Genomic DNA, 24,702 nt, shown 5'->3' with positions numbered 1-24,702 from the left:
AAATTATGTTGCACAAGCCTAGTGGAAGAGCTCTGATACTTTTCCTCACATTCTAAAAAAAAAGTTCAAAAGTGCAGCATTTAATTAACTCTGACTGTTCCGTAGTATATAGGTGTAATATAGGTTACAAATTGTTATTTCGTTTTTCCTTAAAGCAAGTTTTACCACAGCAACAGTTATACTTTCTCTTTTCTTATTCAGGTTAAACAACTTTACCATTTTCCATTAGCAAGTCCCTTTGGATTAGTTGTTACTATAGAAACAATACCGTATTAGAACAAGTACATTATTATGAAAGTGTGATTTGCACTGTGGCATAAAAACATTAAGCTGTTAGTCGATGTCTCACTCAAAGAAAGATAGAAGCATTTCAAAAGAAAGCGAATCTTTTGCTTAAAAGCCAGCTCAGTTGCGAAAGTGTACAAAGTGCATTGTGTAAATAACAATTCTTGGACAGTTCTTAAATCTCTAACACATTGGAGTCCATAAGTAATCATGGTTAATGATGTGGAAGTACTGTATGTGATTCTGTGGTGATTTAATGAGTATAAAAATGGCCGTTTGTATCTATTCCGAGTTGCCAGTTTATTAGGTGAACTATTCTGCCTGAATTTGTCTCCATTTGGATTCTACCACATGCTGGCTGCATTGTGCTGGAAATTGTGCAGTGGGAGGCAAACAACTCGTTGAACCTCATCGCAGAGATACTTGATTGGTTTGAGATCCAGAGACTGTCCAGGTCACTGAAGTAAACTCGTTGTCACGTTCCTGGAAGCGCCGAATACCCAGGCACATCCTGTGATATGGTGTACTATCATAGAAATACAATAAAAAAAAAAAATCCATTCAAGTAAGAATACTTTAATTCAGCTCACCTGTATTTGTTTAGCTCTTATATCAGTAGATGTTGCCACAAAGCAGCTTTTTATAAATATATAAAGTCAATGCGTTCGTCTTTTGATTTTATTTTTCACCTTCAGACTAGAATCTTTTCACAATGCATTTTTAAGCTTTTGTCTGTTCAAGTGAAAGAGCTGCATTTGTAATTGCATTATGAACACCTGTGCTGAAAGTCTCCTTTGGTCTGCAATATGTTTCCTTCTATAGGGTCTTATTCTGTAGTATTGTTGTGCTAGTTTTATTTCATTGTGCATTAAGTAATGGAGCACCAGGGGGGCATGGTGGTGTAGTGCTTAGGACATTCGCCCTGTACCATCGGGGTTGGGGCTTTGAGTCCCAGCTTCACCCTGCATGTGTGGAGTTTGCATGTTCCCCCTGTGGTTTGGGGCTTTCCTCCAGATACCAGCTTTACACCCCCAGTCCAAAGATGTGTTGCAGGCTGCCTGGTGTCTCTAAATTGGGTGTGTGAACTTATGCCTTTGTGCCCTGTGACAGGTTGACACTTCGTTCAGGGTGTTCTCTGCCTTGTGTCTGCAGTCCCCTGGGATAGACTCCAGGATTCCTGTGACCCTGTGTAGGATAAGCTGCACTAAAAATAATGGATTGATGGCAATCCTCGAAAGGGTTGTCAGCTATTTGCACAATGCTAGAATCAGTATGCCTTTCATTAACTACCGTTTTAATGCCAGGCACTTTTAATGCCTGTTTTATTTTCAATTTCTTTAGTTAATTAAGCATTAACTGTACACATTGGTTTGCCTGATTTGTCACATGCCATATGTACGATTCATATGAGCATATGGTTGAATCTAATACACTGGCAAATCAGCTTATTAAGTAAACCACAGCACTATATAAACTCATTCGCATGAATCCACTGTATGTGTTATTGTACATCCGAAAGAACTATATCATCTTTGCTCTGATTTCAACATATGCAATAGCTGTGGCACTCAAGTCTGACTATTTGTATAGTTTTTGTATATTTTTATGGTTTTAAATCGAGGTGCACTTATCAGAAGAAGTGATCTATGATAAAGCCAGCATTTGTCTGATTTTGTGTCCAATTTTTTTTTTTTTAGGTGGATAATACAATAATGCCTTATACCTGTCTGTGCACTGTATATATACTTTTTTTTAGATTTTGTTGTCACATTGATACTTCAGTTATCAAGCTGCATACACACGATTTTATTTATATATAAATCCTTTGCAGGAACATTTACAGTAGAAGTGTGTTCATGAAAAATCAACATTAATATCCTATGAAAGCTGTTGAGTTTGTGTAAATTTATTCACAGTGAGACGCTCTAATGTGAACCATGATTGATCAGCTTCAAATCATATAATCGGTGCTAAGTTGCTGCAATTTCATACATGGATTATGTTGTCACTTAAGTTTAAGCCACTTATTTCTTTTAATTGTGTACAAATGTAATTCTTTGGAAATACAGTTTTTTTTTAGTCAAAATGACTTGAAATGAAAGAAGACAACCCCGGCCAGGTTTTATATGATTAATCAATAGTATTTTTATAGCAGGATATATTTATTCAACGATTTTGCTTTGGCAGCCTTTTAGCTTTATTCATAATACCGTCGAATCCCCAGCAGCTTCCAAGCTGAATGGCCATTGTGACATAGGTTTCTTTATTGTTTATCCAAACTACTGCAATTTGTGCTTATAGATTTAAGTTTATTTAATGCTTCCAAGTATGGTTTTGGTGATATCAGTGTGTAAATTTGATGATTGATGAACGGCTGTATTAAGCCGTGTGATGCTCGTGCACGCACAGAGTAGGATTTATCCAGGAGTCAGAGTCGGTACAGCACCGGAAAGGTGAATCTGTGAATTTGATTCAGATGAAATTTAAACAGTTTTGCTGAGTTAATTTCTTTTTATCAATTTTGTACATATTCTATTAACCTTTAGGTGAGCTACGTGTTGGAGACCCCTGGTGTAGCCAATACACTGCGGGATTGAGCTGCATTACTGGAGGTTTTAATGCGCCCTGAACTTAACTTGACCCGCTTAGTCATCAGTTTGTCATGTTCAGCTCTGTGAAATTTGTCATTTATGCAGTTTGGAGATATAGAAATGTAAATCAGCGGCACTGTGAAAGTGCTTGGTAATCTACAGGAGGTATTTATCTAAATATGGATGTAAAGAAATTACAGAAAGTTTTACAGAAAGGTTTGTAAATTACATTAGTTACAGAAAGGTTTGTAAATCTGGCTGAAATGTGTAGTTCACCGTATTTTACACCAAAAAATAGTTTATTATAAAATAAGGCTTTGTTAGTGGATATAATCAGAGATTATACTATGAAACAGAATTCATTGCTGTAGAGATTTCCCCTTCTTCCAAGTTTTTCCTGTGTTAACCAATAATAATTTTGTTGTTCAAATGTCACAACACTTCCTTGTTTCAGCTGCTTGTTTTATTGTGTGAAGACCGAATATCCACTATTATCAAGTCTTCCTGTCAGTGAGCCTCATTTATCAATTTTTCAGTAAAGTTTGTGTTTAAATGTTCAAGCCAAGCCGAACCAAAAAAAAATCCCACCAAATTTTTGAAAGTTTCAGAATCACTGATTTTCCTCGTACTCACACGTGTATCTTGATGAACCAAGAATCATTTGCAAATTACCAGGCGTGTGTTAGGCTCGGCCGATTTGCATCCGGCGATGTGCGAAACTCCATAAAATAGCAAAACTCACAGTGTTGAAATAAGGACTAAACAAAAAGGTAGAAGTGAATGTTGTTTAGACCCATGTTTGTGCCAATAAATATGCATATCATTTAACAGCATAACAGCACCTAAAAAAAAGGTTTCGAGTTTAGAGACAGATTGCAGAAAAGGTTATGTGTGAATGAACTGAGGTGAAAAGTAATATGTGGCATGAAAACAAAGGAGAAAAGATCTACATTGTATAAGATTTTATACACAGCAAGCACGTCACACAGGGAAACTGGGTGATGTTTCTTTGGTTATAATTAAATGGTTTGCTTTATTGGTCTTCGATGTTTAATGTTTTCATTGACCTAGTGAACTAGCAGGAAGAGGTTTATTACTAGCGGCTATAAAGCACTTGTACATAATGGAAACGTAAGTAAATAAACAATTTAAACTTGCCAGTATATCAGTGCAGTGATCCATGTAAATTGTAGTTTTATAGTTTCAACTGTATTTTTGAGGTTTTTTTAGTTAGTAATCTAATGTATACATTTAAAGACACTCCGAAGCATGAGTATACTAACGTTTTTGTTTTTTTTATTGTTGTTGTTGTTGATTTAAATTGAAGGATGTTCACTAATCCCAATTTTCTTATGTAAATGCCCACATAGATGATTTGCAAATAAATCTGTTTGTCTCCAGCTTGATAAACGAGGCCCAGTAAGATCAGGGAACTGAGTAAATGCATATCATTTCTCTTCTCCATCTACCGTGTGTGATCAGAGTGTGATCACATCTCTCCTCAGCTGCAGATGCAGATATTCAGCATCCCTCCTGCTCTGGAGCATCCTGGGATGTGTTAGTGTGAGTACACATGTAGTTGTGTATGTGTGAAAAAGAAGTTAAAAGAATCTGTTCAGGCTGTCCACTGAGTCCTGTGGGATTGACTCCAGGCTCAAGCATTATAGAAGATGGATGCATTAATAATAATAAAATTTGCCTGAAATTTATATGTTTATCCACCAGCAGGTTTGTGTATGATTGACAAGTGTGGAATGGCATAAGGTTATCACGGACTGACATTGTGTGTCACTGCCTAATGCTCCATGCTTATTTTGTTGACAAAATGGTGATGAAAAATCCCTTTTTCTGACTTAGGCATGATTTATACTTCTGTGAGCATCTGTGAGAATGTCAATCGTTGTGTGTGGACGCACATCTAAGTAAAAATTGGCAGCTTTGCATGTAATGTGAGTTTGTAGAGAAAGGGGGCAGTGTGGCATGAACCAAACCAGAATTTAGAGGGAATTAAATGCGGTAAGAGAAATCTCATTCGAATAGACAAGAGACGTGTCAAAATACTATGGGTGTAACCGTGTCGAAAAGAGCTGGGGACAAAAATGATGATGATGGTAAAAATAAAAAGAAGAAGAAAGATTTTCTGTACGATTTTATTTATCTGTATCACACATTTCATTCATTGAAAAACTTCAATTTAACTACTGATTAAATCCACGATTCTAGCAGTTGAAGAATGGTGGGTGCTTTAGAACTGAGATGGTGTATCTTTACTTGGAGCTTTAGTTCTATAAAGAAAGTAAAGTGTGTGATCAAGTGCAAGTTTTATCTTAGAGGTCAAAAACAGCCATTAATATATTAAGATTATGAATAGAGCTATTGACATGTTTTTCAAAAGGTTATGATTTGAACATTTTACACAGTTACGTTCACAAGGTTTGCCAGAAAGCTTCACATTGAGACTAGTTGTGAGCTTCGGGAGTGAATAAGTAGTCACACAAGTGCAACTTGCTTTACTTTCATGCTGAGCTTGAAAGGCACCAAGTATGAAGCTTGCGGGTATATTTGCCAGGTTTCCCATCCAGACTACATTTCAAAAGCGGCATAAAAGTTCTAAAACTAGCTCAGAAAGTTTGGCATTGGACAAGGGACCTTTTACTCCTTTTTCTCAGTCTTAGTTAAGAACTATTAAGTATTAATTAAGAAGTTAATAGCTCTGCTGGGGTGTCCAAAAATAATACTTTATTTAATTTTAAACATATTACAGCTCTTAAATGAACAGTCTACATCCATCCATTTTTCTGAAAGATTTATCCTACACACGGTCATGGAGAGACGGTTTTTATCACAAGGGGCTCAGGGCACAAGGCAGGGGACAATCTGTGCCAATCCATCACAGGGCACAATCATAGTCACAATTACATCCCCATTTACACACTACAGACAATTAGACACCAGTCAGCCTACAACACGTGTTGTAGGAGAGTCCAGAGGACAGGGACAAACTCAAAAATAGACTCAAAAGGACCAAGCTGGCAGTTGAATCCCCAATCGTGTAGGTGCATAACAAACATGCTAGCTGCTAAGCTATCATCCCTTAGCCTTAGTAATTAAAAGAAAAATACTTATGGACAATTATATTGAAATGCAGCTTAAAGGACCCCATTTTGACTAGCAGCCGTACATAGTTTGCATTCATAGTGATTAATAAAATAATGGTAATAAAAAAATAAAAATAAAAACAGATACAGATGTGAATATTTGAGTCAACAAACAAATACAGGTACAAATAAAGACAACAACATTGCATTACATTCCTAATGTATAGTCTAAAGGTAATTGAGAACAAGTTCTGTCTACAGATGGCATTTATCATTACCATCAGCTCTCAGTGACTCTACTGTTGTTGCCAAGAAATAAAAATATCAGCACTATGAATCAGAACAACATATATAATACCTTCAGTCTGTGTTTAACAGTGCTTACAATTGGTCAAGTGGCTATAATAAAAAAAAAAACAAAGAGAAAAAAACAGTGTTTGATTCTTCATCTTTTCTTTGCATGAAGGAGCATGGAATCAGTATTGATCTGAACTCGATCCAATCAAACGCAGACTGTGGACATCACATCAGTGCGAGTCTTTTGATTGTCTACAATCAGAATGTAACCTGGACTTTTCCTTCGCAGCTTTTTTTTTTTTTTTTTTTTTTTGCAATGCAGTGTTTTACTGTACACCAGGACACCCAATCTTAAAAACACTGGCCTTGCAGAAGCTGAGAATATGAACATGGAGCATTTTAATGTAGCATTGTAGTGCATTGCTAAATCCAAATCATGAATTGTCACACCTGTAAGTCCCCTCTCTTTGATATGATCCTGGATGGCAACCATGAAGTACTCAGAATGGAAATAAATAGTCTCGTTTCAACAATCACTCCTGTGTGATTGAAGAGACTCTCTGATGCACCTGCTGCCAATGCTCCATATTTATCTTGTGTTTGACAGCATATTGGATGACTGTGATACATTCTCCATGAAAGATCCCTTAATTTCCTCTGCCCCTGCAGACACCTACAGTGGTATGTGCTTTTGCTGAAATGTCTAGACAGACAGACAGACAGACAGACAGACAGACAGACAGACAGACAGACAGATATATATATATAGTTAGCCAGCCAGACAGACAGACAGACAGACAGACAGACAGACAGACAGACAGACAGATAGATAGACAGACAGACAGACAGACAGACAGACAGACAGACAGACAGACAGACAGACAGACAGACAGATAGATAGATAGATAGATAGATAGATAGATAGATAGATAGATAGATAGATAGATAGATAGATAGATAGATTTATGACTGTGGCAAATAGAAACTGAATATAAAGCACCAGTTAGATCACTGAGGCTAAGCTCACTAATAATGCAGCTGGATGTATTAAATTAATGAAGGAATCCAAAAGACATAATTTAAAATCTGATATTAAAGAGACTAATCTGTCTCTTCGGTTTCAATTAGCTGCCCATGCTACCTTTGACAGAGCTGAGATGTTTCACTGAATATAATTATATATAATATATCTGTATATATCTGAGTTTCTGTCCCCCACTTGGTCCAGCAGCAGGATCCCACACTCTTATTGCCGCAGCTTGGGTTCAGTAGCAGGGAATTAACCCAGCCACCGAGGGATTAACTCTCAGTGCCAGGTCTGGATAAAATGGAAGGGTTGCATCAGGAAGGGCATCCGGTGTAATACCTGTGCCAAATCAAATATGTGGACCAGATGATCCTTTGTGGTGACCCCAAACCAGGAGCAGTCAAAATAACAACCACATATCTGTATGAGCCTTACATGTTTTTATTTATTTATTTATTTTTAAATCTTTTCTTCTATTACAGACAGATTCTTGTTATTTTTAAAAGATAGATAAAGAAAAGATGCTTCTTTCATATTTAGGCATCTTGTCTCTGAAGGCCAAGCCTTGTATCATGAATACTAAGAGTCAGCTTTGACAGTGATCTTAGTTTTAAAAAGCAAGCCTGTAAAGCCTGCAACATAGCATACTGTCACCTCCGTAATATCTCTGAGACTCTTGACATTTTTCCTCGGCTGACAGTAAGGAACTTTTACATGCTTTTTGTGTCACCTAGACTGGATTACTATAACGCTCTCTTATCCGGCCAGAATGCTACTGCCAGAATCCTGACATGTACCAGAATGAGAGATCATATTTCACAGGCTCTTAAATCTTTTTATTGGTTATACCCGTATTGATTTGAAGATTTTTTTATTACATTTTTCACACCTTCATGGTCTTGCCAGTCACTTTTCAAAAAAAACTTTGATATTATCTAGCTGTATCATTTGGATTATTAAACAGCCTGATCCTTGATATATGCCTGATGGAGGAAACAGGGAACCTTTTAGCTTCAGATATGAATTTGATTTAAATATCATAATATTGTCTGTAGCAGCAATGATTGTCCCATCATTCAGTTATGGTGTCTCCATAATCACAAATCAGTCAAATAGGTTTATATTAATGCATTTGCTCTAATATATTATCAGTATAATAGTCATATAGTGGACTTTCAATGGAATCTGTTAAATGGATTACTTATGTACCGTAAAGTTTTTTAAAGTGTCAGCACTTTGTAACTTAATTTTTTATCTATGGAAACTTCTTCAGGATGGAAGAATGTCACTTTTTTTTTTCCATTAATTCATTAATTTTTTAATTTGTTTGTTTGTTTGTTTGTTTGTTTTTAACAGAACCCGACCTTAAGCAAAATAAAATCTTATCTAAAGCTATCTATTTGATCTGTAATCAAAAGTAATTGATAAAAAAAATCACTGATTACTTTCTTCTTTACAAAGATATACAGTATATATATGGAGTTATGATAGAGCAACATTGCAATTCATGTTTTTTGTACCTCGATTAAGACAGTGTGTCACTAAATTAGGGTCGCGGCAACACATCAACGTCTATATTCAAGTAAACTACAAAACTGTTGCCTGGTTTATTTCATATCTGAATTTTCATCTAATGATCCTTTGCCTGAGTCAGATCCAGTAAACAGTGCAGCTGGATGTTATTGGAGTTGTAAGGCTTGGTGTGGTAGCCTTATAAATGGCATGGATCACACTAAATCAGAAGTACTCGAGATCCACACAAAACCCTGCTATGATTTGCCAGACTCTCCAAAAGCCTGCCTGAGTTGGCTTTGTCACCACTTTAATGTCTGGAATAGGGAGGGGACAAGAGCCATTAACAGAGGCCACTTCCTACAGCTAGGAACCAGCATGCTGGTCTAAAAAATTGATGAGCGGATGTAGGCACGCTGGGCTGAAATGTGCTTGGAATTGTGTAGGAACAAAGATGTGAGCATTGCGGCATTGGAAAGATAAAATAGACACGTGGGTGCCATTACACAAGTCACTCCACCCATGTGTAAGTCAAACCCTGAGCTGGTGTCTTTAACCATTTACAATCTCTGGCAGATAAAACAGCTTGTAAGCAGGCAATACAGAGGTTAACTCTTTGGTTATGGGGATACTGTGATAAACACACCCTCAGAACTGTAGGCAGATATTACAACTTAAAGAAAACTAATAAATTCGGACTAACATAGGCACTGGTGCAAAATTACAAATGGAATATGGAATCACTGTGAGATATCTAATGAGCCTAACCACAATATAGCTACTTCCGATGAAGTCAGGCGGCTTAACCAAAACATTGGTGATCTTGGAAACACATTGCTGTTTATCTTTGGGAATAATATGCAACAGCAATTTCAGAAAACTAATTCTGCTCTTCAGGCAGTTATGAAATGCCGTGGAGTTGGTTTGGTCATTGAGGGCTTATGTGGCACGATAACTCTAAATTCTTGGCAAAAAAAACCACGTTTCCAACAGCGTCTCATCAGCATAGCGGTAACAGAACAGAGGAAAAAACAGCACTTAAACATTCAGGCCAAAAGAAGTTCAGGACATCTGTTTTTATTGCTGTTGTAGATACACTGAGGAAATGTATCAGAGGTATTTCTTTGTAGTTTTCCTACAAAGAAATACAGCAGATGTGGGTTTTAATCAATATTCAGTCCATCACATTGTAGGATCTGTGAATCCCAGCGAATAAAACAGAAAAGAATTATGCAGAATTATTTGGTGAAATATTTTTTTTAATAAACTGGTACAGTTTAAAAATAATTCCAAATATGAGAGCAGACTAGATCACCTGGCTGTGATGTCTATAAACTGATGTTTTTCCACAAATTGGATTTTAGTAGTCTAATCGATGACTTATAAAAGTAAGAGTTCCAATGAATCTAGGACTGGGTTTGACTGGGTTTGATTTCATAGTGAACTATGACAGTACTAGAGAGTTCCACAAATAGACTTGAGGAAACAATCAGTCTCTTAGTTAAGATATAACCATGTGGTCCCAATCATACGTCTCTGTGAGAAAGAGGTCTTCTGCTGAGGAATGGAATAAAATAGAGGGATGAGTAAAATTTAGTGCTAATGCTTCCTTTATGTATTCTCCAATGGCACAAGTTTCTGGTCATTAACAATGGGGCAGTAGCCCAGTGCCATGCAGGGGTAGGTCAGAAAGCTTGGCTTTACCATTCAGATTAAGGTAAAGAGCAGGAATCTGCATTTTTTTTCCCTGTCTTGGGGAAACAGTCTACAAGAAATGGAAGAGAACTGTAAGAGCTTTTACCTTTAGGATATGGATGGATTATTATAAGCTGGCCAGAGGATATCCAGCACAATGGGGATATGAATGGACCTGGCGATGAGAGATGAGATTCCTCTATCTGTGATCAGAGCTATGGTGATCTTATTTCTTTACCCGCTAGATTTCTCTCCAATGTGTGAGTACTTAACAGGAACAACAAAGATTCTTAACTGCCATGCGTCTTCATACAAGAATTTGCCAGCCACCGAGGAGATTACAAGAACTTGAAAATATTTGGGAATCATGGGATGAGCAAATGAATAGTTTGCACCTTTTGTTTTCTATTAAGTGTGGGATGAGAAAGCTCATGTGGGTAGTGGATATTGCTCCTTTAATAGGACATGCAGAGTTCCTCCCTCCTGTAATACTACAGTTCCCTTATGGACATCTTATCATTGCTTTATATTGCATCACTTTCTGATTTGCATTCAACCCAGGTAGTTATGGTATGATACTGGGCAGGAGACACCTGACTCTCATCAGATTATTGGTAGGAATATTAGTGAGCAGACTGACCTACTTCAAGGTGAGCTGTTTGTTCCTGCAGATGATTTCAGTTTCGAGAGAATCATTGAGGTATCAACAAAAATGCACTTTTCAACAGGTTTGGTCCAGCAACTTCAGCTATGAGCTATGAGGGTACAGAAACTGGTGCATAGGATGCATAGTCAGCTGCTGAAAACGGATAATCAAAAAACTTCCCAGAATGCCTGGGCCAAAAAGCTGTGCTGTAGGGCAGTTGTAGTTCATATAGCACAAAGGTTGGTAAAGGGCAGCACCCCAGTGCGGTCTTATCAGTGCTCTTCTAATAAGCAGAGGTGTAGTCTGATATTTTGTTGATATCTTGGGAATGGATAGACGAAAACACTGTGTGTTGAATCCCTTACTTTTTCATGAGATCTGCTGTACATCTCAGGCAGGACTATGCAGGGTTTATGAATATTGACTTTCAAGTTTGTGACTTGTGAGCATTGAGTCATGAGCAGATCCCCTAGTGCTATGGCTGCGGGGGAAATGGTATGACAGTGAGCTCTTCTATAGCCACAGAGATTTTCTGCATTTGCTGACCATGTTTTTTAAGAAGAAAAGGTGAACATTTGTAATTCTTATGTAATAATTCAAATTCAGCAGCGATAGGATCAATATGACAAGGTTCGTCTGCACAACATATTAATCGCAGTCTAATACTCATCATGGTAAGATATACAATTTATCCCAAGCTCTTGATTCGTTGCTGCTGTATACCTGCCTAATTGGTTAATGATAGGTATACTGGTGTTCAGAATAAAGTGGTCCTTTGCAGGTTCCATCTCAATACATCATAGGAGTGTAATGATTGTTGTATACAGATAGTGCTTGTTCTGTAGCTGCTGTGATAGTTCTGTTTGAGACTTGTCATAAGCTGAGTCTCTCCCAGGTGTGAGACGATGTCTCTCACATTGCGGCACATTGAATCTAGCAGGCTGCATTACGGTCTGAGACAGAACCAGCGATTTTGTAATGCTATTGTTTAAGTCAGCACTGTAAATGGAAACATAAAATAAAATTCACTGCATGTCGTACTCTGTATGTATGTGTATGTGACAAATAAAAAAGATTTATGTTATTAAAAAATTATTATTATTGTTAGAATTAGTGCAGCATGTATAAGAGTATGATGTAATTTTGATGCACACATACTGTACTGGGTCTGAAATGCAGACATGTGTTTTCATGTATTTGCTTACTGGTTCTTTCATTAACGCATATGCTTTAAGCCTCATATTTTTCACCTACAAAAAAGATCACGATCAGAACTGATCATTCTGTTTTCTGTCATGTCTTATATAGGAAACGATGACATCGATTCAGAAGACGAGTATTTTGAGATCCCTTCCATCAGCAGAAACAAAGCAGGAATGTACGAGTGCACAGCAGCCAACGACATCGCCGTCGACAGAAAGACAGTGAAGCTGGTGGTCAACTGTGAGTGCTTGTTCTATGTTCACACTGGCTCCCTCTAAATGACCTGTTTCAAATGCTTGGTAAAGTTAAGTAAAGCAACAGTAACAATTATGTGAATTGTACTGAGTAGAAAAATACTTTATCTTTCGTGCACACACACACACACACACACACACACACACACACACACACACACACACACACACACACACACACACACACACACTAATGTTGTTAGATGAAAGTATGAAAATTAAGATTTATAAGTCTGTTGCACTGAGGATAATAATGCATAAAAGATACATTTGTAGCATGTATGACTGTTCTTATTACACTCATAACAGGTGTGTGTGTGTGTGTGTGTGTGTGTGTGTGTGTGTGTGTGTGTGTGTGTGTGTGTGTGTGTGCAGATCCTCCCACCGTGTTTGAAGGTAGAGATGTAGGTGTCTCTCTGGATCACACTGGGGTCTTGACGTGCGAGGCAGATGCTGTGCCAAAGGCAGATTTCGAGTGGTACAGAGATGACAGAAGGTAAAAGAGTACTAAGAGGTTAAAGGAAAAAATACTTTTGCTTTAACCTCTTAGTGCTATTGAGATCATTTATGACATTTTCGAGAAATTTCTGAGAAATTTTTGAGAAATGACATTTTTGGGGCAGCGGTGGCTCAAGTGGTTTATGCTCTGCCAAGCTGCCACTGTTGATTGCCTTAGCAAAGCCCTTAACAAAGCCCTCTCTGCTTCATGTTTGCTGTATCATGGCTGACCCAACCTCCAACGTCGGGATATGCGAAGAAGGAACCTCACTGTGCTGTAATGTATATATGACAAAATAAAGGTTTCTTTTTCTTCTTATGAGGATCATAAGTGTGCAATCAGCGAATACATACAGTATGTGCCCTTAATAAGCAAGTGTAGTTATAGTTCCCTGTTCCCTGTAAAAAACATTATTTAATATTTAGATCAGTACAGTACAGTTGTATTTGAGCCCTGATGTATCGTGTTATTTTATATAACTCCAAAAGCAGTAATAAATGGGAATTCCTCTGGTTAGAGATGGAATATTTAAACAGATAGTGTTGCCACTGCAATAAAAATTCCACCTGTCATTCGCGGTACACGTGTTTATATGTTCGGCAGATGTATTACAGAGAAAGGAAAGGAGAAGTTTTATTAAATGTCAACATTACTGAATATCAGCTGAATGTTTTTATCCTTGGTTAAACCTTGTGTGAGTTATAACTGCCACAGAGTTTAAAAGACTGTAATCACTTTGATATTTTTGGGTAGGATGTTTGGATTAATGAACCTTCTGTTATCACACTGACAAACATGATTATATTAGACTTTCCAGAAGAGATATTTTTAAAATGTTAAAATGGTTGGGAATTCAGTTGTGTAAAATGATCTCATTTGCAAATATAATGTACCTGATTTTTTTTTTATCTAGATTTAATGAGGGAGTTATATAATACCAGATATTATGGAAATATGTCTTCCTTTGTCCAGCGAGCATCATGTCTGACCCGCATTACAGTAAAAGCTATAGAGTTGCTGTCTCATATTTTTCATAGTTACTCACTAGGATGAGTAAATATTGCATAACATCTAAACAAATATTGGGTATTCTGACAATTTAGTTTTTAGTAGTTAATTCAATGTAGCATCAGTAGCGTTTTTTTCATTCTTTCTTCTTCAGTAGCTGGGAACACTGACCCTGAAGTGGGATTTCATCCTGTAGGGGATGACCACACAAGAACCCATCCACACTCTCATTCACACCTACAGCCAATTTAACATATCCAGTTCACTTTCACACGTTTTTGGGAGGTGACTGAAAACCCGCATGAGCACAGAAACTCGGAAACTTTCTGTGCACCAAGAGTAACTTGGATTCAGAATCGAACCCTGAAGCTGTGAAGCCATTTTTCATTTTCAATCTAAACTTGCTTTATTGCTGTGAAAGTATCAGGTTAGGATTGGTGGAAAGCATGTGCACATCTTCAGAGAAGGTATTTATGTAGAAGTCAGGGTTACCAAATTGGATTAACGGCCTTCAATTCAGTTTTGAATCTTCCTAATTAAACTACAAACCTTGTCAGACTGTGGCCAAATATCAAAATAAATGATATCAATTAGCATAACGTTATTTGTTTCCAAGTCAATGGGCTTGAGATAATCTTAATCATGAAACAACTGGGAGGAAATGCACACTTTCCATTCATTAATTAATTAATTCATTCGTTCATCTTTATCATGATTTGTCCTGGTTAGACCTGCAAACATGTAGCTACAACACAATCTGTGTTTACCGTTAAAAACAAAATTATAAATTGCTTTAATTAAGCTTATATTTAAGCAGTAATTAATTAGGTTATTAGATATCATATTCCAATATGCTAAATATACCACATTTTATTCAACTTTTCCTTTTTTGATCTTAATATACAACCTAGCCCAATTTTTAGAAAAAAAAAGTAGCTTGGATTAAGAGACCACGCAATGTGTGATTTAAAAAGGAAATAAATCCATAGGCTCCTCCAGGCAGCCCTTTCAGCTCTGATTGAGGTGCTACAGAGTGCGCAGAGGTTTGCACCTCGGTAGATTTGACAGCTTTCTCTAGAGACACCTCATTTTGTGCTTCCGTTTTGATGGTGGATATTACAGTTTAAAAGCCTCGTATTTCGCCTGATGCATCTTCTTTATTTTATATTCATCCAAATACTAAAGGCATTCTGTCTAAAGCATATCTGACTGCAATGCATCTCAATATGTTCTCTCAAAGCTACCTTTGTTGTCAGCAAAGAGAAAATCACAGAGCTGGGTGTGATTAGTGGATGCTGCTGATGTTAATATCTTCTGGCTTCTGCACATTGCTTTTTTTTTTATGTGTAACGGGCCAGCTGCCATCTGTGGCCATGAAATGCAGATGCTGTCACAAATGTCACCCTGTTCTTCAAAAGCAGCTCTGATGTGGTGCAAATCACACTGGGCTGATCCAGCTCCCTCAGCATGCTGCCTTGTCTTTCAGGATCTTCAGTGGCTTTGAAGGTATTAAGATCGAGGACACCGGATTCACGTCAAAACTGACTTTTCACAACGTGTCTCAGGAAGACTATGGAAATTACACGTGCGTCGCCATCAACAAACTCGGGAGTGCGAACACAAGCATCATTTTATATGGTGAGTCAGTTTATACGTGTCGGTTATACATGTCCGAGTTAGAAAGGTTAGAGGAGCTTCTTTATTCTTTATGCACATAAAATATATTTCAATAGAATCACAGAACAAAAACTACTATTGCTTTTATCCTTTGCTGAAATCTGGTTACATGAGACTTTCATGATTACTAACAAAAACCTACTTAAACATTTATAAATGTTTATTCCTTTAAAAAAAACATCAGCTGACATAAAGATTATTACAAGTTGACAACACTTGAATCAAGCTGACATCTTTTTTGTTGAACTACAGCTTCATTAAATTGAATTATTAGACCAAGATAATTAGCTCAGTGTAATTCTAGTACATTATATGAAAAAAAAATGTGGTTATTGACCATCTACCACTTTTCTGGGTAGACGTTTCGCTAGATTTCGGAGTAAGGCTTTGAGAATTTGTGCTTATTCAGCCACAAGAGCATCAGTGAAGTCAGGTGTTTAATGTGGTTAAGGTCAGGAGCTCGCTTTGTTCGGAGAGGCATTGTCCTGACGGAACAGGTTTGGGTTTGTTAGTTCCAGTGAAGGAAGATTTCAAAAAACTTGGTGTTTAGTCATAGTCTGGTTCTAGTTTAAGAAAAAGTAAAAGTAGAAAAAGACTTAAGAACTTTTATTCTTATTACAATAATAATAATAATAATAATAATAATAATAATAATAATAATAATGCACTAAAATACTAGCAGTGAAAGAATTTATTGAATAAGTATAATGACAAATATAAAAAAAAAATACAATTACAGACATAAAATCATGTGGCAGCAGCATAATAAAATAAAATGGCTTATCAAAGAGCTTCATTAATCCACATGAAGCAAACATGAAAAACCCCAGTAATGTTGAACATGGTAAGGTTTTTGCTGTCAGGATGGTTTGAGTATTTTCGAAACTGCTGATCTCAACAAAAAAAGCTGATCTCAGAAAACCCATCTGGTCTTTTTCTAATCTCCAGCTGTCTATTTTTGATGACCAATATGACCAAAGTAATCTCAAGTCCCTGCTCTTGGCTAAACGGAATGGATCCTTGTCTTTTGTTTCTGCAGATCATTCACCTTAAGGTTCAACGTTTTTGTGCCTTTTTGCTCCTCACACGTGTAAAAAGTGCTCATTTGATTCACCATAGCCAGCCTTCCTGCCAGTTCAAACCAATCTTATCAACAGTGTGTTTTCACCTTCTGAACATATGCTCACTGGGTGGTTTTTATTTCTTTATTTTTTTTTATATTGTATTTTACATCATTTTGTATGAACGTTTTGTGTTACACAGAACAGCTGTTGTGAGTGTGAATCCTAGGAGATCCAAAGCTTCTGAAATCAATCCAAACTCAAACCATCCTGTCTGGCACCGGGAACCGTGCCAGAGTCAAATTCACTGAGATCACGTTTTCCCTGATTGCCACAATTGATGTGTACATTAAATAAAATGTCTTCATCTGTAGCTGCATGTATTTATGCACTATGCTGCCGCCATATGATTGGCTGATTAGATAATTGCATGAATGAACCGGGTGCATGGGTTTCTATTAATCCCATTAGTCAACAAGACAAACATTATACAAACTCTAACAACATTTTACCCCTAAAAAGATATCATTTTTGCTCAAATAATTTTTTGTATCAGTGAAATATTATTGAATATCTATGCCAAAGTCATGACCCTGTAATGATAGAGATATATATTATATGGTCTCTGTTCCTAAATTAGTTTTGATGTTTTTTTTAGTATTACATCATTACCTTCAAATGTCTTGCCATCATAGTGTATTGTAATCTGCAATAAAAGTATTAAAAAAAACAAAGGTAAAAAAGCTGTCAGTGGACTCAAGTGTTATGCCAACATCAGAATGGACAAAAGCAATCTTTATGTCAGGCAGTAAATAAGGAATGAGATGTGTTACCAATGATTGCATAATTTCTGGGATATACTGATGTTTGATATGGCTTGATCTCTAGCCTTTGCCTTATATCTTGCCATTTTCGTTTGTTTGTTTTTGCTGATATAGAAGTAATTGAACCCACTAGCTCGACGCTCTTGCAAGGTTAGTACTCGGCATAAGCATGTCCTTTTAGCTCTTGCCTCCGCCGGGCCTGTTCCTGCATGTTTTAAACTTATTTAAACAAATAAGCAAATAAATGACTGCTTCAAGTTTTCTGTTAACCACATTGTGATGACGAGACGATGTAGCTGAGGTGACGCTCAAGCTGATCTGCGAGATTGCCGCACCAGATTTCCCAAACCTTGAAGACTCTAATATAATTGTCTTGTCATCTAACAGAATGTGATTGTCAGGTCATAAAGTGGTGATTAGCCATCCCTATTAAAGGGTATATTAGCTTAGACATCCAATTCGTAATGTCAGTAATAAACGCGACATTTTGGGTGACATGCAGAATTGCTGCTGGGGGAATAGCATGGTGCTGTCATGCCTCAGTCCGTCTTCAGTAGACCACAAGTGGGGTGTTGAATGCTTCTCCATTCTTTGTTGCTTAAATGTGTTTTCTTTCTTCCTTATGTCTTTCTATATCCCTGTCTAACCTTCATGCACCATGCCATGGCTTCATTGTGGCTATGCATGCCTGCGTCTGCTGTGTGTAAGTACTCATCTGCAAAGTATGAAAAGTTTTGTTCTGTCTTATTCCTTGTCGGTGCCCTAAAATGTCCTGAAATACTTATTGTGCTTATGAAACTAAATGCTCCATGTCAAGACAATATGGAGAATGTCTGACCTAAATTGAAAACACTTTGAGTCTGGAATGATGACATTGTCTTCTCAAGAGAGGCATTAACTACTTTGAATTTGATTTTGAGAAACTGGTATTATTCTAATTATCCAACTGCAAGATTGAATATAATCTGCTGTGGTGCTATAATTGGATCGCTGTCTCTAAAATAAGAGGCTAGTGAGCTCCAGCAAATTCACAGGAAATTAGAAGGCATTCTCAGAAACCCATCAAAGCACAACATTTAATAGACACTCCATATGATACTACAGTGTAACATTTGTTCAGACAGAAATAAGACACTTATCTGAACTCATTTTCTCCCTCCATTTGGATGGGTTTAGTTTTTCAGGATGACATGTAATAAAGTCTTTGCTTGAACCCTTTGTGATAACATTCTTGTGTCCATGATTTTATAAAAGAACATGGGACAGGCAAATTTCAGCTTTTTTTTCTTTTTTTTTAAATAAAAAAATAAACATTCAGGCAGAAATTTGCGTGACACAAGGTGGTGTTCAGATTTTTGCCATTTAAATAAAATTCAACATTACAATCAGTATCAATTTGAAGCTTTATACTGATCGTAGCTTTGACTGTAATAGCAAATTGAGGCAATTATCAGGAGGTCTACTGTTTTTTGTTTGTTTGTTTTTGTTTTTTTATTACCTTTATTTCAATTTCTTTCTAATGGCCTAGCAGTGAAGTATGTTGAGATATTATTTCAATAAATATAAATAAAAAAATCAAGCAAAATAAAATAAGAAAGTACTATTTTCGAGCCTCTTTAAATGCATCCAGTATTTTAAGATTTCTGTGAAATATTTTGTCTTAATGCATCGACAAGTAGAATTTGTTAGATAGATAGATAGATAGATAGATAGATAGATAGATAGATAGATAGATAGATAGATAGATAGATAGATAGATAGATAGATAGATAGATAGATAGATAGATAGATAGATAGATAGAGTGAGCATAATTCTAAGAACACTGTATCCCAAAAAGCTGTGCAATTTGTTTAAGGACAAAAAAACTATTCAAGTCATATAGGTAGAGAATAAATAAATAAAACTACAGTCATATCAAACGAATGGCTCATGATAAAGTGGGGTATATAATTCTAAATATAATTTATAGTGATATAATAGTGATATAATTGTAGAATAAGACCTGTCTTTTGCCATCTGTCATTGTTTCTAGCTTCATTACTAATAAAATGCTCATCGTTATATTTTATGTTCACTTCTTTTTTATTTTAAAGTCCACTTCAAAAACACGTCTCGTACAGAATCATCTTTGGCTAACACTCAGAACACATACAGAAGTTATCTGTTTATTCCTCGCTGAGAGTTTTCCCTTTTTTAACAGTCATTACTTTCCCATAATCAGTCGCGAACGCTGGTTCACAAACGGCTGATTGAAAAGTGAACAGATTAATGGCCTGCCTGGTTTTCCCAGCCATTTGCACTGCTATACTCAGACAGTCTCTGTTTTCTTCAGCCAACAGCACTGTCTCGTTAAGCCTTTCTATAATTATAAACCCAGAACAGCTCTTACAGTAAAGCCTCCATCCTCAGCCACGTCAGCAATCTCACCACCAAACCTGCTCCTTAATTAGGGTGTTTATCACAAACTGCAATTACAGTTGACCCACACTGTGCACGGGTAAAGGGTATGGGCTTTACAGCATGTTAATGAAAGTGCAAGTCAGGAGGACAGGAACAGCCAAGCAGCTTGAGCCAGAGGAAAGCAGATACACTAATGATTCTTATGTGAGCTCTAAACCTTAGTTCTTTCCTGGACCTGAGTTGTTTCTGTTCATTTTTTTTTTTAGCCAGTTCAGAATTAGGGCCCACTTTCACATCAGTACTGAAACCCTTCCAAAAATACTCTGACCTCCAGGTGGGCTTACTAGGCAAATAGAGCGGTAAGAGCAACGTCTAATCTAGGCTGAACTGGATGCTTTAAGCGATGTTTCACTTTGGGATAACATTTATTTGTCCTCATTCACTCCTAGTCATATTCAGGACCTTTTCTTGATGGCTGTGGCTGGCTCTGAAACACAAGCTATTTGCAGCAAATAATAGATAAGGAATCTATATTTAATACACTGAACTTGTTTAGTTATCTATCTTTCTGCTAGCTTGTGTCCTAAGTGTCATTTGTGCCAGTTTTGTTTTTGAAATTTAAGAGCCCTGCATATCAGCATCAGTCAGTGTCCAAGTGATCTAAAAATGTATTAAATGTGTAACGTTAAGCAAAGTTAATAGTAATTAGTCCATTATTGCACAAATCAGCTCAGTTTCTTCTAATTACTAATTAAGGAGTGACTACAATTTGCAATATATACATCTTATTATACATTTAATATGAAGGCATTACACTTATGTCATATTATATCTATAACTATATCTATTATATATTACGGTGCACTCTGTTAATTAACATCTTTTTGTTTTTAATTACTTCCAGAGTGTTGTGTTTAAATGTCACACTAAATCTCATTATTTTCTATACAATGAAAGTATTTTATCTTACCTAATTATGTTACATTTGTGGCTTGGATTTTAGTCTAAATTATGATGTATGGCCACACTGAATTATTTCACTAGAATATGGTAAAGACTAAACTTTCACAATACATTTATGGCACAAATTAGCAAATATTGTTTTTTTTTTATATTGACGACCATTGATGGGGCAGAACAACGTTAATAACAACATAACCTTAAACAAAATTAAGAGGCTATCACACTTTATTTAGCACAATTTATGCTATAGACTATTTACTATCTAGTCCATTTTTTGGCTAACCTTGTAATAGGCAGTTAGCATGTAGCAATAATGCTCTATGAAGCTACATGGGGCTTCATGGATGAGCCACCACAGAGACAGCAGAACTCTTTCAGAAGGTTCCATCATCTTGTATAAAGATGTATAAAGAAAAGTGCTGTTAGATGCAGGTTGTAGGAATTGTAGCTATTCCAACTCATTTTCTCACTAACAATTACGGCAGTATTGTATTTCAAATTTAGGTGCACTGAGTTCATTCTGTGTTATTCAAATTCGAACATGGACTACTGACAACACAAATACTCTATAATAATAGAAAATACATTTCTGCACAATGGCACACACCACTACTCTAACAATACGTTCAAAGTGTAGTTTTATTTCTATAACCTAGCTTGAATGTGCTTTACAAAGTTGAATAAAAGAGAATAAGTAGGAAATGCTGATTTTGCTATTGTTCACATTTACGCAATAACAAAAGAGAGCTCCAGGGGTGGAAAAAATGATGATAATAATAACAGTACTGTTAATATCACCATGAGGACTATTTCCTTCCCTACAAGATGCCCACAGTGAATGAGCTGCCTTTTGGCTTTCTTGCTTTTTTTCTTGCTGCTGCCCAACTGTCTTTCTTTTTTGAAACAAGTGCCTTGTTTCATATAATTTCTCTTTTTAGAAGTGACTTCATCTGTTTTAGAGCAAACAGCCACTGAACGCAATCAGTTGCGGGAAGGTTTGTAATAGACAGAACTACCAGAGCTAATCTCTAATCTTTTAATGATTTGAAATTGACTGACTGACATCAATCATTAACAATTTACTAAACCTAGAAACTAACGAACAGAAGTTAGAGGAACGTTTGAATTAGTCAAGACAAAACTGACACATACTCAGGGGATCGTTGATTAAAGCAGTATAATAATGTCAGCGCTTTTGTGACATAAATGCATTATGTTTTAAAGCTATTATGTGCAGTGGCATCTACAGACTCATTTTAGACTATCAGTAAATAATACAAATTTGCCTGGAAATATGACAGTTACCTAACATTTATAACTACCCAAGGTGCAGTCTGATTATAATTAGTCACTTTGCACAGTCATGGCTTTATACAGTGCTTGCATAAGTATTCATCCTCCTTGACCTTTTCCACATTTTGTGGCAAGCTGAAATTTTTAACAGGCTTAATTGAGCGAACATGATTTAAATGTACAGAAGTTCTAAGAAACTACGCATTATCATATTTTTTCTTTCTTGTTTTCTCGTTACATAACAAATATTGTTTTGGAAATGCGCAGTAACGTTGCATCGTGGATAATCGCATACACTTTAACTTTGATCAGGGACTCAGGTGATTGACAATTTCCACATTAATTGTCCGACACTCAAACACGAGGCCGTGAGGTCTGTATTTTTAACGTCGGAGACAATTTATTTAATGTGCGCATAAATAAGTGTATAGAAAAAATTGGCCAAAAAATGAAAGGGAATGGGAAAAGGAAGAGAACATGAATACAGTTTGCGTGTTATTTATTTACATTAAAATAAAATGAAAAGTTGATAGTATATATATTTACCCATCATTTCCGTGAAACTCTAAAAATTTGTTCTCTTACAGCAGGGGGCCATCAAACGTCACATATGTAGAGTACATTTAAAGTGTTACTTAATCACGATATAAATATGACACCAAAGTTTGTTAAAGAGAATAAGTCAAATAAAGTAGGATAAGTGGAATTAGCTTGCAAGGTAAAAAAAAACAGACAAAATATCGATGTGATATAACGATAGTATTTTTAGATCGTTTTTTTTTATGAATAAAGTGCATGTGTGTGCAATGTGTGTGTGTGTGGTTTTAGTGCGCATTTGTAAAGTGTACTAAATAAAAGGTTCAGTTGAGAAAAGTGTGAGCACATAGTCGAAGTTCTGTTGCATTTGAACTAAAATTGTAGTCATGTATTTTAACACGCGAGTAAGCAGGTGAAATCAGAAGAACCAAACCAACCATAAGGTCAATACTTATGCAAGTCACTGTAGCATCACTGATTTGATGAGCTTGGAAAGGCATATATTATGAGGGCATGTAAGAGCTTGGAAATTACACAGCCAGAATGATGGCTCTACTTTTCCAGTGTCGTTTATGGTGTAATGATACTCTCAGTAAATAACACAGAGGTTACATTCTGTGCTTCTCTGAACATTCTGTGAACATATAGCATTTTAACAGAAATAAAAGAAAGTGTATGAAGTTAAGATGACTCATGTAGCCAGCTAACCGATTCTTAATATTAGGTTAGCAGTTGTCTAATCTATCTGAATGTATGTGAACATAGCAAAACATTTTGGAAATGTTTATCTGCTGTTATATTTAATAAAAAAATAAAGGGCCATATTCAGAGTTAAAGCAAGCACATGTAAGGATTCAGTACACATATTGCACACATTGGTATTCAGACCTCAGACAAACATTCTTCATTTAAACATTGCATAAGAGTTATACGTTTCTCGGTTACAAACAGACGCATGTCTAAGTTATGTCAAGTTAAGTCAAGAAGCTTTTATTGTCATTCTAACCATATATAGGTGATGCAGAACACAGTGAAATGAAATAGCATTTCTCCTGGACCACGGTGTTACATGTACCATGAATCACGTATATACGAAGGATTCTGAGTCCAGTGCCAGTATCTGACACTCTGGTGTATCTATGTTATCACACTGAAATTAATAAATATAACACTATTAATATTCCCTTCACAACCCACACATTTGTTTTTGGAGATCATCCTAGAGAGGCAGTCCTCACCTCAAGGAGCAAATTATTTTATAAAATTATCTCTTAAAGGAAGCCATAACTGTTGCAGCGCTCATTTTCTTTAAAGGAAATGCAGCAAAAGAACGAAAACATTGTTGAATTTATTTGACAAGTGAAAATAAAAAATATTTTAAAAATAAAAAATACTGAATTAAACGCATTATAAAAAACATTGAATGCAACATAGATTACGATTTCCTGATAAAATGATAGATGTGGTGGATCAAGCTGACAGACACGGATAGACATAATCACATGGATTTATTTTCTTTTAGCAACAGCGAAGAGTTCAAATACACCATTTTATTTACTGTATGTGTCCACTTACAATAAAAAAAAACAAAAAAATATAGTGCTATTTAAATGAACCAATTAAAATCTGAAACACAAATTATCTGTTGAAATATACATTGAATGATAGCATTTATTACAGCTAGGATTTTTCATGCACCCATTTTGCTCATTTTTAAGAGTACTTAAAAATGGGGGCCATTTTCTCGTGTATATATCATTTTTAATTTTTTAATTGTCACTTGCTTTTAGGTTACACTGTATTTGAAAGAAGAAAAAAACAGTTCTCATTT

General features: G+C 36.2%; 1 protein-coding gene across 10 annotated transcripts in view; it reads left to right on the top strand.

Moving 5' to 3' along the window:
* The window catches only part of ntm (neurotrimin), a 367,086-nt gene that overhangs the window by 339,308 nt on the left and 3,076 nt on the right, over positions 1 to 24,702 (top strand). For 3 of the 10 annotated variants that reach the window (XM_027150989.2, XM_027150978.2, XM_027151025.2), the window contains 4 exons: positions 12,460 to 12,594; positions 12,984 to 13,104; positions 15,602 to 15,753; positions 17,792 to 17,827. In XM_027150989.2, coding sequence (XP_027006790.1) covers positions 12,460 to 12,594; positions 12,984 to 13,104; positions 15,602 to 15,753; positions 17,792 to 17,827 — 444 coding nt within the window. Of the gene's footprint in view, positions 1 to 12,459; positions 12,595 to 12,983; positions 13,105 to 15,601; positions 15,754 to 17,791; positions 17,828 to 21,979; positions 22,037 to 24,702 lie in introns of all 10 variants that reach the window. The other 7 variants (XM_047805062.1, XM_027150997.2, XM_027151015.2 and 4 more) reach the window with 4 other exon arrangements.

This window comes from Tachysurus fulvidraco, chromosome 20 (genome assembly GCF_022655615.1).
Source record: "Tachysurus fulvidraco isolate hzauxx_2018 chromosome 20, HZAU_PFXX_2.0, whole genome shotgun sequence".
Taxonomy (NCBI): domain Eukaryota; kingdom Metazoa; phylum Chordata; class Actinopteri; order Siluriformes; family Bagridae; genus Tachysurus; species Tachysurus fulvidraco.
This window is presented reverse-complemented; position numbering and strand designations above follow the sequence as displayed.